This window comes from Aphidius gifuensis, linkage group LG2 (genome assembly GCF_014905175.1).
Source record: "Aphidius gifuensis isolate YNYX2018 linkage group LG2, ASM1490517v1, whole genome shotgun sequence".
In the NCBI taxonomy this organism is placed as follows: domain Eukaryota; kingdom Metazoa; phylum Arthropoda; class Insecta; order Hymenoptera; family Braconidae; genus Aphidius; species Aphidius gifuensis.
Window position 1 is genome coordinate 6811387 of NC_057789.1, and position 14400 is coordinate 6825786.

At 24.8% G+C, this 14400-nt stretch overlaps 4 protein-coding genes across 5 annotated transcripts; 2 read left to right on the forward strand and 2 right to left on the reverse strand.

Annotated features, from left to right (window-relative positions):
- Positions 1–920: 920 nt before the first annotated feature.
- On the forward strand, positions 921–7502 carry LOC122848770 (uncharacterized protein PFB0145c-like). Of its 2 annotated transcripts, none has more exons than XM_044147065.1 (5): positions 921–1330; positions 1972–3933; positions 4378–4530; positions 5026–6664; positions 6740–7502. In XM_044147065.1, the coding sequence occupies exons 2-5, from the start codon at positions 2092–2094 to the stop codon at positions 6784–6786; spliced, it is 3681 nt and encodes a 1226-aa protein (XP_044003000.1). In that variant the 5' UTR covers positions 921–1330; positions 1972–2091; the 3' UTR covers positions 6787–7502. The 2 variants fall into 2 exon arrangements, 1 of the variants encoding a protein (XP_044003000.1); XR_006373483.1 differs by lacking the exon at positions 921–1330 and having other exon boundaries at positions 2658–3933; positions 6740–6975; positions 7048–7067.
- An 826-nt stretch (positions 7503–8328) lies between these two features.
- LOC122848771 lies at positions 8329–9791 on the forward strand. The gene is made up of 3 exons (XM_044147066.1): positions 8329–8463; positions 8560–8690; positions 8751–9791. The coding sequence occupies exons 1-3, from the start codon at positions 8386–8388 to the stop codon at positions 9199–9201; spliced, it is 660 nt and encodes a 219-aa protein (XP_044003001.1). The 5' UTR covers positions 8329–8385; the 3' UTR covers positions 9202–9791.
- Positions 9792–9904: 113 nt separating this feature from the next.
- On the reverse strand, positions 9905–10704 carry LOC122848772 (40S ribosomal protein S27). The gene is made up of 2 exons (XM_044147067.1): positions 10590–10704; positions 9905–10218 (listed from the first exon to the last, which is right to left on the reverse strand). Exon 2 carries the CDS (start codon positions 10215–10217, stop codon positions 9960–9962), a length of 258 nt encoding a protein of 85 aa, XP_044003002.1. The 5' UTR covers position 10218; positions 10590–10704; the 3' UTR covers positions 9905–9959.
- An 877-nt stretch (positions 10705–11581) lies between these two features.
- LOC122849431 lies at positions 11582–12928 on the reverse strand. The gene is made up of 5 exons (XM_044148130.1): positions 12758–12928; positions 12221–12663; positions 11933–12126; positions 11650–11857; positions 11582–11599 (listed from the first exon to the last, which is right to left on the reverse strand). The coding sequence occupies exons 1-5, from the start codon at positions 12804–12806 to the stop codon at positions 11582–11584; spliced, it is 912 nt and encodes a 303-aa protein (XP_044004065.1). The 5' UTR covers positions 12807–12928.
- Positions 12929–14400: the final 1472 nt, after the last annotated feature.

The following is a 14400-nucleotide window of genomic DNA, read 5'->3' on the forward strand; positions in this document are numbered from 1 at the left end:
AATATTATATAACAATATTAATATTAAATAATATATTAAATTATATATTAATATAAAAATAAATATCTGATTTTGATAAAACTTTTTCAATCATGTTAAAAGTAAAAGTTTTCATCAAATTTATTAGAAAATTAAGCAATAAATATTTAAAAAGATGGAATATAATTTCTAGCAAAAATAAAAGAATAATGACTTGCTAGAATTGCAAGAATGAAATAAAAATAAAAAACATTATTAATAATTGATATTTATTCAATTTGAATAAAATGCTTCGAGTCATCATAATTTAATTACAATTTACTTATTATTTTTCAGTTCAACTTTGTATTATAAAGTTAATAAATAAAATTATTTCATAATTTTTGATAAAATGTCAATTAAACTGGAGTTTTTATTAATTTCTATTCCTTTTTTTTTATCAAATTATATCAGTCTATTGTAATAAAAAATATAAATATTGAAATAACGTTTTACAATTATTATTTTTATTATTAAAGTATTTAAATATTTTATCAAATTACTTTAAGTTGATTAGGAAAGATAAATATCTTTGCTAAAGTATCTTCATCGTCTTTTAAATCCCACAGCTTTATATGTCCTCGAGTTTTAATTAAATGTTGCTAATTATTGCTAATGCTGTTCTAAAATTTGACTCCCTAAGCCCGCCTTTTGCAAATTTAAATTCTGTTTATCGGTAATTAAAAGTTCTTACTTATCGACATATACCAGGTGCTGCCTCTATCAAAGATAACGTAAATTCGTATATTACCGACACGCATTATAGTCACAATAATAATAATAATAATTTCCGAAATAATAATAATAAACTTTTCAAAATAATAAATACATATCAAATAGTAAAATGTAAATAAATAGTGTAAAAGTGGCAGTATAATAGTGAAGGGTTTCATTTTGAAAATTGTAGTCATTGTGTTGTTGTGTGCAGACTGCAGAGTAATGCAGTAAATTGCAGTGTACTGCATGTGTATGTGTTTATATATGTGTGATGATTGAACCAGCGAAAAGTTTGGTTTGCAGTCTGATAATTTTATCAGTCGGTCAAGAGTTTCATTATTATTATAATTATTTATATCATTCGAGTGCCAATTTTCAACGATAAAAAAAAAGAAAATAATAAAAAAAAAATATGGACGTATTTACTTGATGTGTCACATTATTGTCATGCAAATTAATAGCCAGTGTATGTAAAATAATTATTTATTACTTATAATTTATTTTATTTTTTTAATTGTGTTATGATTATTGTGTATAGTTTGTTTATTTTTGAGTTGAATGAGCGAGTTGAATCGATCTAAAGGCGAAAGTTGTTGTAAGTTGTTTTTTATTTATTTATTTATTGTTTCCTTTCATTTCCTTTCATTATATTTTATTTTTTTTATTTTTTTTTATCATCTGTTTGGAGTATTTAACTAAAAACATTCCATTGATTTTAAAAGTGTTATTATTATTATTTTTTTATATTTATTTATAGTTGTTATTATTAGACTAATAAAATAGATTTTTTGTTTTTTTTTTTGTTGTGCTAGAAATGATTGTGACAGTTTGTATTCTCATCTAGTTTGATAAATTGTAAATTGGAGTTTGCTATTAAATTTTTAATCAAGATACAATAGTCAAGTTCTAGTTTATAGTAGGACAGGGTCAGTAGTTGTAAGTGTAAATTAATTTGATAATTATTGAGAGATAATAGCTAAAGTGAGTAAATGACTATATATATTTATATTATCTGTTGAATGACCTAACCTTAAGCAAACAAAGCAACAGGTGTATTTCAGATTTAATGTGTGTATTTATTATTTTCAAGATGATCAAAAAAACTGATTAGATTTTTATATCCAATTGACAATTTGTAGATCTGATCATTCATCAAATCTAAAATCATTAAATAATATTTTTAACAATTTAATTTAATTTCCTTTTAATTTATTTTTTATTTACTTATCATTTTAGATGTACCAGGCTGGTGATATACTGTTAATCAAAAGGTCAACTGATGTGACAATTGATAATCATGTAATTGAATAAATAAACAAGAAAGGAAATTGAATAAAACAATATTTAAATATTAAAATGTCGGATAAACCAAATGAAAATGGTACAAAAATTGATATTATAAAACAAAAATTTGAACGTAAAATATCTAGAGATAGTAATAATAATGATGATGATAATATTGATGATGATGATGAACAAAAAGAGCAGCTACGAAGATCACTAAGTGCATCACCAGTTAAAAGAAATTTAAAATTAAATGTAACAAGACAATTTTCAAGTCCAGCTAGTAAAAATATAAAACGTACACCAGCATTTAGAGGTGATAAATTAATAAGAACTAAAAATTTAAATTCACCAATAAAAGAAAAAATTACGTCAATTGTTGATCATAATGTTAAGATATTTGAGGAAAAACCAGAGTATGGAAAAATTGGTAATGTTAAAAAGAAAAATACAATTGATGAAGATATTAAAAATAATAATTTAAGATTATTAACAAATAATAAAAAAAAATTTAATGAAAGTACTGTTAGAACAACAGTTATATCAAGACAAAAAAATATATCACCAATGTATACAAATCTTGATGATGATTTTGTGCCAACAATATTAACAACAAATGACAATGAAAATTTAATGATTGATGAATCAAATAAATTACAAATGAATGATAATGAGTATATGAAAATTAAAAATACAAAAGATGATAATAATAATGAAAAGCTAATTGATAATATTATTAAAAATTATAGAATTGATAATTTAAATGATTTATCAGAAAAAAAAATAGAAAATAAAGATACAAGACTTGAATTAACAGATAGTCTGAAAGCTGCACTTAAAGCACCATTGCCAACAGGTCCAGCACCAAAAAAACCACCACGTACATTTGCTCATAGTCCATTAACACGAAAATATCAAAGCAATAATTATGATGATGATAATAATCAACGTAGTTCTTGGCTTCATGAAGAATTTAATAAAAAAATAAGTATTGATGTACCTGATTTTTCAACGAGACCTAATTATCATAAAAATATCAAAGAAAATAATGGTTATTATATTGATGCTAGCACTTCAACAGATGATAAACATGATAAAAAATTAATAACACCAAATATTAATGATTTAAAGCCTAATATATCAAGTTTAAATTCAATAATTAATAAATTTCCAAATGACAATAATGAAAAAACATCAACAAGTAACAAACTTCGTAGTACAAAAGATTCAAGAAAAATGCTTGAAAAATTAGAGACAGTACTTTTTCAACATCAACAAGCAATTGGTTCAAAAGTTATTATACCAAGTAATAATAAAATTATTGAAGTTGAAACAAGAAAAAAATCACAATGTAGATCAGAAAATGATTTAGAAAAACGTGTTGGTAAAATTTTTTTTAATCATTTATCAAATACTCTTGAGGAACAAAATAAACATGTTTCATTAAATAAAAATCATGATTTAAAAATACGTAAACAATCAATTTTTAATTGTCCATATTTAAATTGTGCAAGTGAAACAGTATATGAACAGCCAAGTTTTAAAAATTATTTAACTGATAGTAGATCAATATCTGAAACATCATTGAGTGATTCAATATCAAATATTTTATCAAGTAATAATGATTTGTATGATGAATTATTAAGTCCAGCATCAAAAAGACTATCAACAGAGCTGACAACATTTTCAGATGTAAAAAGACGACAAAGTGATACAAAAATAAATGATGAACGTGTTTATGCTGAGCCATTTACATTTGACAAAAATTGTGGTACTGATATTACAAGTTATAGCGAGTTATCACCAGAAGAACATAATTATTTGTCGAGAACTTGGCGAGGTGGAAATAAACATGAAGAACAATTTGATGAAATTAATTCACTTGGACAAAAAAATAAAGAGCTACATTATATGGTAAGTATTTTAACATTTTTTTTTTTTTCTTACATTTTCTTTCCCAGAAACATAAGTAAATGGAAAAATAATAATAACAAATACCGTCATCTGGCTAATGAATATATAACGGCATCTGCTTTTGTCGTTATTTATCCTTCTACTGTAAAAATAAAAAAAAAAACTATATTATATTTCCATGCAAGAAAATTTTTTCATATCAAAAAATTAATCGTAGATAATATTATTGATCTAAAAGCAGTGCCCACTTCTTATTAAATCATTAAATGAAAAAAAAAATAAAACAAAAAAAGAACACTCCTTTAAAAAGCTACTAAATGTATTTATCCTTTTTTTTTTTCTATTGATTTTAAAAATATATTTAACAATCTTTAAATACCCTGTATGTGAGTGTGGGTCAAGGTGACATGTCTTCTAAAAAATTATTATTCTTTTTATTTTCAGTGTACTCCAATTAGTTCAACAGTTCACAAATACAATAATAATCCTCCAGAGAATATTGACAAAACATCACGTGATAAAATAAGTTTTCAAAGTTACATTGAAAAAACAAATTCATCAAATCAACCGTTACTTAACGGTCTTGATAAAATAAAAGTAATTATTATCAAATTAACTACGTAATACATATTTTTTCTTTATTTTTAATCATCATTAATCATGACGTAATAAAAAAAAAAAACACGAGTGAATCATTCATATGTGAAGTGACAATTAAATCGTAGATCAGTAATGACTGTAGCTTCAATTTATTTGTCAAAAAAATATGAGTGAATCATGTGGAGATTAAATCGTAGATGACTAATTGACTGTAGCTTCTATTCATTTATCTTTTTGAATTTCTAAAATATCAAATTTACAATAACTACTTAGTATCATTATTGAGTTTTTAAATTATAATTCACTTGTGAATATTCAAACGTAATTAAAACAATAAAAAAATTGTAGATTGCGTGACAGTGTCTGTTGTCACATCAAGTTGTTTATACAGTGATTAAATTACAAGACATGTAGTTATTACAATAATTATTCTAAACATAATATCTAGGCAAAACAAAGTTTTAATATTTTTATTTTGTTTTTTTCCTTCAGGCTGAAGATATTCTAAACCAGGCATTTGGACAATTCGTCATGGCTGGTAGTGAAACTTCTGTATCAACAGATTCAAATGCTTCATCTGATACAGATAGTCTTGCTTCAACAAAATCAATTGGTGATGAATCAACAAGTTTAATTGATAAACGAAGATTATTTAAAAGTCGTGAAATGAATAAAAAATTAAGTAAAGAAGAAATACATCGTAGTTTAACTGAAAAACGTAAAAATTATGTGAGAAATGTGTCAATGAAATATTCAGAAACTTATGTGCCAAGTATACGTGAAAGAAAAGATCAATTATTTGATGTATGTTTACTTGTTGCACTTAATTTAAGTGATAAAAAACCATATATCAAAGATAAATATCCAATAAATGCAACAGCACCATCACGTATTGAATTATTTTGTTTTCCTGATGCTCAAAAATGGCCATCATCAGATTCAACAAATTCAAGTCAATTTTATTCATTATCATTAATGGATGAAAAAGGTAATCGTAGACATGGCTATTGTTATCGTGTTAGACCAGAAGGTGGACCAATATTTCCACTTGCTTATTGTCTTGTTACAAAACATCGTGCATCTGGTTTTTATCATAAAATATTGCTTGAGCTTGAATCAAGACATGGATTGCCCAACAAAGAACGACGATATTTTATGGAAAAATTATACAACAGTACAATACCAAAGCCTGGTGATAATTTAAAAATTATTGGAGATAAATTATCAAGACAAACAATATGTAATAATAATGATCGTGATGAGGTTGATGATGTTGTTGATGATATTAACAACAATCATGATAATAATGATAATATAGAGTGTATTATAATGCGTTCAAGTGATCCAAGACTTGAAAGTCGTGATATGAGTTCATTATTTGATACTGTTAGTGATAAAATATTAATATATCTATTTGGATGTTTATTACTGGAACGAAGAGTTATTTTAATGTCAGATAATCTTAGCAAATTATCAAGTTGTATTGAAGCACTACAAAGTTTATTATATCCATTTAATTGGCCACATACATTTATACCAGTTCTTCCAGATACACCTGAATTATCACCTATTATACAAGCACCATTACCATTTGTCATTGGTATATTAAAAAAAAATAGCTATCTTAATTCAGATGTTGAGTCAATTGATGATGGTATTGTTGTTGATCTTGATACAAATAAAATTATTTGTATGGTTGGTGATGAATCATCAATATTACCATCAAAACTTCAAAAAGGTATTAAAACAGCTTTACATTGGGTTAAAACAAAAACCAAATATGGTGATGGTTTTAGAAATTTTTTAGTATCAGAAGCATTTTTACGAATTTTTGTTGAAACTTGTGCTCATCTTGAGGGACATTTAGTTGCACAACAAGATGGAAAAGTTATATTTCAAAAAGAATCATTTATTAAAGCTTCAAATTCAAAAGGAATACAATATTTTCTTGAATGGTTTGTTGAAACAACAATGTTTCATGAATTTGTTAATGATTTTATTGGCTGGATTGAAGGTTCAACTGTTAGAGAAAATAATGATATTAAATTATTTGTACAAAGAATAGCTGAATATCAAAAAAAAAATGATACAAATTTACAAAAAAAGTATTCAAAGAAAAAGAAAAATTTTGGTATGTATCATTTATTGCAAATTTTTTATTTTGAATATTTTATTTAATTGTCTTTTTAATTTTTTATTCTTTCAGGAGATCGATTAAAGGACTTGACGAATTTTTACACTCAAATGGGTTGATAAATATGTTTTTATCAAAACAAGGGGCCTTGATTAAAACACACCTGATTAGTTATATTAAAACGAAAAAAAAATATAGCAATAAATGCATCGCTTAAAGATTCATATGATAAAATTTATATTTATTATTAATTTAATATACAAGGGTGAATCTCATTTGTAAGAAATAGGACTGGTTAATTATAGTTGGTATTGTATATCAATTAAGTGTACTTATAAATTGTTATTATTATTGATATTGTTTTTTTTTTTTTTATGTAGAAAGTATGTGCCTTTCAGATGAAAAATAATGGAGCAAAGATCTGATACAATTTTTACATTTTATTTTTGAACCAAATTATTGTTGATTGATAAATTTAATATGGAGAATAATGTTAATTGTTTTCAGACAATTTTTTTCCATTATTGCCATTTTTTTTATATATATTTTTTTTGAATTAACCTGTGATTAATACCTGTAAATTTAAAAGTGTGAAAATTGATATTTTTATTGATTTTATATTTTTCTTAGTGTATGTATTTGGCATATGCTGAATTTTTTTTTTATATCTGTATGTAGCTTTAATGATTGACTTATATTGATTGAAAAATATATTGTAATTATTGACCAGTGTTGATGTTTTGGTAAATGAGTAAATTTTTTTTATAAAAATTTCAATTTTTTGTTGTTTTATTTAAATTACGAAATAAATAATAAAATTTATTTTAAAAAAGAGGTATTTGGTGTTTTGAAAAATTTATTTCTTGTAATTTATGATTCCCTAATAATTTTAAAATAATTTTTAATAATTTATAAGAATTTTTTTGTTGTTTGCCTAATAATTTTTCGAAAAAAAAAAATTGCAGTTTTGTATCAGGAGTATAGAATGACCGAAGAGGTATTTGTTATTTTTGTAAGCTTACTTCTTTTATTTTATAATTCCCTAATATTTTTAAAAATTCTTCGGACAATTTTTGAAAAAATTGAATTTTAGTACCAGGAACATAGAATGACCGAAGAGGTATTTGTTATTTTTGAAAGCTTACTTCTTCTATTTTATGATTCCCTAATAATTCTAAAAATTTTTCGGACGGTTTTTGAAAAAATTGAATTTTAGTACCAGGAACATAGAATGACCGAAGAGGTATTTGTTATTTTTGAAAGATTACTTCTTCTATTTTATGATTCCCTAATAAATTAAAAAATTCGACGGACAGATTTTTTAAAAATTGATAAATTGTATCAGGAACATAGAATGAGCCAAGAGGTATTTATTATTTTCGAAAGCTTACTTCTTTTATTTTATGATTCTCCAATAATTTTAAAAATTCGACGGACAGTTTTCGAAAATAAAATAATTAAATTTTAGTATCAGGAATATAGAATGAGCAAAGAGGTATTTTGTGTTTTGGTAAGTGTTGGAAAGCTTAGTTTTTGTATCATCATAATAATAACTACTTGTAACAATAAAAAAAATTTATGAAATTCAAATTTTCTATTATTCGATAAGACAGATTTCATCCATACCAATAAATTAATCCTACAAGCTGCAACAATTATTATTAAATTATTTTTTTTTTTTAAAGTATTTTATAATAATTAATAAACATTAAGTAATTATGTTTTCAATTGAAAATTCAACAAAATCAATATTATTATGTGGTCCACCAAGTATAACAAGAACATTTATGTTTGAAGTAAATAAAAAAAATATATTTTAAATAATAAATACAACAAACAATATTATATCTTGGCAATAACAAAAAAATATCATTGTTGTTTTATTTTTTTAGAGTGCAATTCATTGGGCTGAAAAAGATCAACGTGTTTTTTACATAACACCAGCTCCATTGACATCAATACCAGCAAAATATCATGACAGAAATGATCTCATTCCAACGACATTCAATATGATACGTTTCATGTAAATATAATAACCAACTGGTCCATCACTTGGCATTTAATTTTGTTCTAATAATTCCAGGCATTTATCTAGTTATGAGAGTCTTGTGGAGCAACTTGTTAACATTCATACCTTTGAAGTTCGACCATCAGTATTATTAATTGATAGATTAGATACATATATTCAAATTAAAGACCCTAAAGTTAAAGAACAACATGAAGTACACATTGCAAGACTATGTGCAATAATTCATGATTCAATGAATGCCTGTTCAAGATTAAAAAAAGTCCAGGTTCATATTTGTGTATCAGTATCACCAGATAATTTTAAAACAAATATTTATCAGCATTATTTTGATAGTATTTGGAGATTTGACAAAAACAATGAAGGAATTGTTGAATTAAAAAAAATCAAAGGTGATCTAGATTATCAAGATGTTTTTAGATACGAAAAATATGTTGATGGTACAGTTATTCTTAACAGTGTATTAGAATTGTGTAAAAATAATTCATCAACTCATAAAATTACATGAATAATTTGATCAAGATGCTTGAAAAAAAAACATGACAACTCTTCATGTTCCTGGGCCCCATAAGTTATGTTTTGTTTACACAATTAATTTATTTTAATCTTGTTATTTATGTTATTAACAGAACTGATGATTTAACACTAAATTTAAATTATTAAATAATATTTTAAGACTTTTCTGGATGACAAATTACATTTGTCATTTGATTCTTAATAAAAAGAAAATATAAAAACACATGTTACATCAAGTGTACCAGTTTGAATTGACCTTAAGGCATGTCCAACGCGCAACGAAAATACAGAGAAGTTTCTGAAATTTTGACAGTAGATTATTTACGTAATAATACACAATCCCCAATTTTTTTATAATTTTTTTGTCGGTGGTTTTCTTTTAATTAATTAATAAAGTTGACATTTTTCAAGAAGGTTCAAACATAGAGTGAAACTGACAGAAGAAGTTTGCATGTGTGGTCACACAGACATGTAATTGTCGTGATTTCATCTGCCAGTCCCACTCTATATTCAACCTGGCCAACATAATTTTTAATTTACAGTAAATGATATTTTAAAATTCAATTGGATAAATAGACTTAAATAAAATGAGTCAATAAATATTTTTTTAATATTAAATAAGGTCAAATATGATAAAAATAACGTTTTATGATAGATTAAAAAAAAAAATAATAATTATTCAAGAGTTTATATTCTGTGTTTTTTTTTTTTCACATTTTTATTTATTCATAATGAAAAGTATTGACAAAATTAGCATTGAACTTTCCTTCTGAAGGAGCATCCTTCTGTAAGACGAGCTTTTCCACCAGTTGGAGTGCACAAGATTGTACGACAACCATCACATTCAACGGGTCTCTGGGCATGAGAGAAGATTGTCTTGATTGCATAGCAACCTGGACATTTGACATCCATGAAGTAGCTGTTTGGTTTTTGAACAAGTCGCTTCAACTTGTGCTTTCTCTTTTCTTCAGCTGGGCTGGGATGGAGAAAATCTTTAGCTAATGGCATGCTGAAAATTGAAAAACAATTAAATTATTATTTGCTCAATAACACAACCGCATGAACAAATAATCATTTTTTTTTTTTTTAGGTTATGAACACTTTTATATCTTCCAAAATATTGTCAATTAAGTCAATAATTGCAAATATTTATATAAAAAAATAAATAAAATAATTAGCTTAATTTAATTATTAAAATATATTTGCAATTATTTACTTAATTGATAATATTTTGGAAGATATAAAAGTGTTTATTATCTATAAGAAAAAAATGGTGATGCGGTTCATGCGGTTGTACAACACCGGAATTTATACAACACTTTTTTAACATGAAAAATTAATTTCTAATTAATTTAATTATAATTTTATAATAAAACTCACTTGTTTTTTTTGTTAATTCACTTGTAATTGTCAATTACAGCGTAAGCCACGTGTTTTGATGACCGCGTAAGGACGTAAAAGAGAATTTGCTCGAAGGGTGACCAGATATCTGAGAAATGCGCACGCCGCCAAATCCGCCATTTTTATAAATGTTTCCGCCGCTGTCTATCACGCCAACGCGGGCTTTTTTCAAAAATAATATCATTATTTTTATCATAAAGAATAATCTTTAATTAATTTTTATTTAAATATTGCAAAAATTAAGCTAACCTAATTATTTCCTTGACTACATTAATTTCAATTAATTTCTCAGCTATATTTGCCAAAATGAATTAAAAAATATCTAGAAAATTACATGTTAATTAATATTTAGTATGATAATAATTTATTGTATTTATTGAAAAAATATAAAGTTATAAATCACAAATATACGTTTTTCCACACATATTTTATTTTCACATCTCAACAATTTTAAATATCTTTTTATCTGGTAAATTACTTTTACTTGATTTATCCTAATGTTTTGATGATATTGATCTTTATTATTTTTTTTACTACTCCAACTACTATGATCACTAAATACTGGCTCTTCCATTGTGTATTAAATAAAAAATTATAATTACTATAAACAATAGGTATTATAAATTTTTTTTTATAATTTATTTACCTTTTTTTTTCAATACATTTAATAGTTAATAAACTATATAAATACAAAATTATTTGTTAATATTTATTAGATAATAAATAATAGAAATATATTATTTTTTTTTTTTTTAAATTTATTTTCAGGACAAGAGATAACAAATTAATAAAAATAAATAAATTGCAAGTGAATATTTAAATTGAAACAATTTTATTATATTAAAACGAATCATCTCACTCATTCAGGATTCAAAGAAATAATGAGTCAAAATAATATTTTCATTTACTTATGTACGCATAATAGTTTTTTACGCTGTTTTGTTAATTTATATATTTTACTGACACCTTCACTAGTTACCTGTGTATTTCTAATGAATAAAATTCTTAAATTAGGTAAATTTTCAACAAGTTTAATTACCCCTTTATCAGTGATTTGAATGCAATTTGATATATGCAAGGATTGCAATTTTGGATTGAATAAACATTGCATTGATTCATCAGTGATAAATTCATTATTTTTTGATGGCAGATAAGTTAAACCAAGACCGAAATCTTCTAATTGTTGTAAATTATCAATTGCACTCATACCAATATCAGTTATATATGTGCCAATTATTTGTAAATCCCTTAATTTTTCAGCATTATTACAAAGATTAATCAAAAATTCATCACTAATACCATAATCACAATCAATATGTAACTTCTTGAGATTTTTTAAATTTCCAATTGGATACATATTGATTCTCATATCAAACATTGGATGATGTTCCTGCCAACGAAATGTTAATTTTAGATTAGCCAAATTTTTTATTTCACCTATCGACTGGAGTAATAGTTGACTTAGTCCAATATTACGTATAGTTAAACTATTCAAAGCGATTAGTCGAGGAAATACCTGAAAAATAAAGAAATAATTTATTAAAAATTAAATATTCTTTATTGTAATATCTATAAAGGTATATATATATTTATTAAAAATTTAAACTCACCGAAGCCGATGAATCTGGTAAGAATATGTAATTTCGTGCGAAGCAACATGAAAGTTCTAAACTTTCCAGTGTTCCACCAATTTGTTCTAACGACTTGGCTAAAGTCATTGGTAGAGTTAAACTTCCACAATCCCATTCAATCCACAGTACTCTAAGGTGAGACATATTAGAAAAAACATTTTCAAAATCTTGACTCATTATTTCTTTGAATTCTAAATAAAGGGTCTCAAGATTTGGACAATTAGCATTGATTATTGGCATTATTTGAGAAATAGGATATTGTGTTACATTTAGATAAGTTAAATTACTTCCACAGAGTTTAATTAGGTACTCTAGATCATTTGCTTTTTCATGAAATTCATTAATTGAATCATTTTCATTGCTTTTAAATGAAAATGTTGTGAAGCATGAAGGGAGAAACCTGTTCTTCCAATCTTTGCATACTGAAAAATTGATTAAATATTTTCATTAGTATATTCAAAGTAATACAGAATTTTGTTTTTATCATTAAAAATTATAGTGTTGTTATTTTCTTACTTTTTTCAAGTCGTGGCTGACTAGCAAGTAGAGGAGCCATGCGAATCATACGCAAATCATACTGTACAGCACGTGCTTCTTGTATTTTTCTTTTTTTATCTTCATCATCCTCATCCTCATCATCATCATCATAACTATCTTCATCCTCATCCTCCTCCTCATCATCATCATCATCATAACTATCTTCATCTTCATCTTCTTCATCATCATCACCTTCATTTACCATTGATACTATTACTTTATCATTTAAGGAATTTTTTGATAACTCAAGCTATATCAGAAAAAAATTAATTCATGATTAAATTCAATTTAATTAACAATAAACAATAACAGTAACTACAAAAATATTATTATATAGAATTCAAAACATACTTCTTCTTTCGAAATTATAGTGAATTTTTCAAGCCATTCGGCAGGACTTAAATCTGCAGTTTCCATATCCATTTTAGTTGGATCAGTCTTCATGCAGGTCAGCACGTGTATTGACGTGAACAAAATACGCAAAATACAACAAAATAGCTAAATAGCAAAACTGAGATCGGGCTACACACTGTAAAAAATAAAGTGTAAAGCGCCTGCGCTCCGTGCCCAATATATGGGACTGCGAGTATGTATGTGTGTTTGAACATACCATACGTTGCCACATGTAATTAGCTTTGTAAATAGTAACACGCTGGACTGAAATCCTCCAGGTTTACCTTGCCATTGATTCGACACACTATTACGTTTACTAGATTATTGGTGGTCGTCTGTGCTGAGTAAAACACAAGTGGCCAGGGAAGAATTTAAAAAAATCGATTCAATGTTCAATCGAAAAAAAAAGTAAAAAATAAAAATTAAATAGTATGATGATAACCCAATTAATTGTCTTTTTTATAATTTCTAAAAGATGAAAAAAAAAAAAATGCAAGTAGTATGTTTTATTATAAGTTATTTATTTTAACTTTTATAGATATATGAATTAAATTGTTTATATTATTGGTAGAAATGATCATTAATCGAATATTTGATACTACAACTATAAATCATAATCAAAACCAATAAAATAATATGACAATGTTTTTTTAAAATTTAATTATAATATATTATTAAACAAAAAACAAAAAACGCAAAAGTATATATGGATATATTAAGTCATATATTGAAAGAAAAAAAAATAATAATTATTGATTTTAATCTATAGACATGGATCTTTTTACACAAGGGTAAATAAGAATACTTGGTATTTTCTTATTTAAGTCAATTTCAATGTCAACTTCTTGTCTGATAAATATCCTGTAAAATAAAAAATAATATTATTAATAATGGATATTATTTATAAACAGTTTTTTACAGAACTTTTTCATTTAGATTAATATAATAATAATAATAATAATAATAATAATAATAATAAAAGAAAAAAGTTCGAAATTATTGATTAATATTCATTTTACCGTTGATCACTAGAACCGGCTTCTTCAATCATTAGATTACCGCTACTAAGTTGCATTCGAATTATACCATTTTTTGATAATGTGTTCGAACCGGAATTTGTTATAGTTTCAGCAGGTTCTTTGTAAGCTTGAATCTCAACATTGTGATAGACTATGAAACTAAAAAAAAAAAATAATATTTGTCATCAAAAGTTTATTAGAGATATAAAT

Excerpts from the sequence above, each read along its gene's own strand:
- LOC122848770 (XM_044147065.1), top strand. The coding sequence starts at position 2,092 with ATGTCGGATAAACCAAATGAAAATGGTACAAAAATTGATATTATAAAA. Across the intron at positions 3,934-4,377 it reads ATAAAGAGCTACATTATATG|TGTACTCCAATTAGTTCAAC; the intron begins GTAAGTATTTTA and ends TTTTATTTTCAG. Across the intron at positions 4,531-5,025 it reads ACGGTCTTGATAAAATAAAA|GCTGAAGATATTCTAAACCA; the intron begins GTAATTATTATC and ends TTTTTCCTTCAG.
- LOC122848771 (XM_044147066.1), top strand. The coding sequence starts at position 8,386 with ATGTTTTCAATTGAAAATTCAACAAAATCAATATTATTATGTGGTCCA. Across the intron at positions 8,464-8,559 it reads CAAGAACATTTATGTTTGAA|AGTGCAATTCATTGGGCTGA; the intron begins GTAAATAAAAAA and ends TTATTTTTTTAG. Across the intron at positions 8,691-8,750 it reads TTCAATATGATACGTTTCAT|GCATTTATCTAGTTATGAGA; the intron begins GTAAATATAATA and ends TAATAATTCCAG.
- LOC122848772 (XM_044147067.1), bottom strand. The coding sequence starts at position 10,217 with ATGCCATTAGCTAAAGATTTTCTCCATCCCAGCCCAGCTGAAGAAAAG.
- LOC122849431 (XM_044148130.1), bottom strand. The coding sequence starts at position 12,806 with ATGATTCGCATGGCTCCTCTACTTGCTAGTCAGCCACGACTTGAAAAA. Across the intron at positions 12,664-12,757 it reads TCAGCCACGACTTGAAAAAA|TATGCAAAGATTGGAAGAAC; the intron begins GTAAGAAAATAA and ends TCAATTTTTCAG. Across the intron at positions 12,127-12,220 it reads TACCAGATTCATCGGCTTCG|GTATTTCCTCGACTAATCGC; the intron begins GTGAGTTTAAAT and ends TTTATTTTTCAG.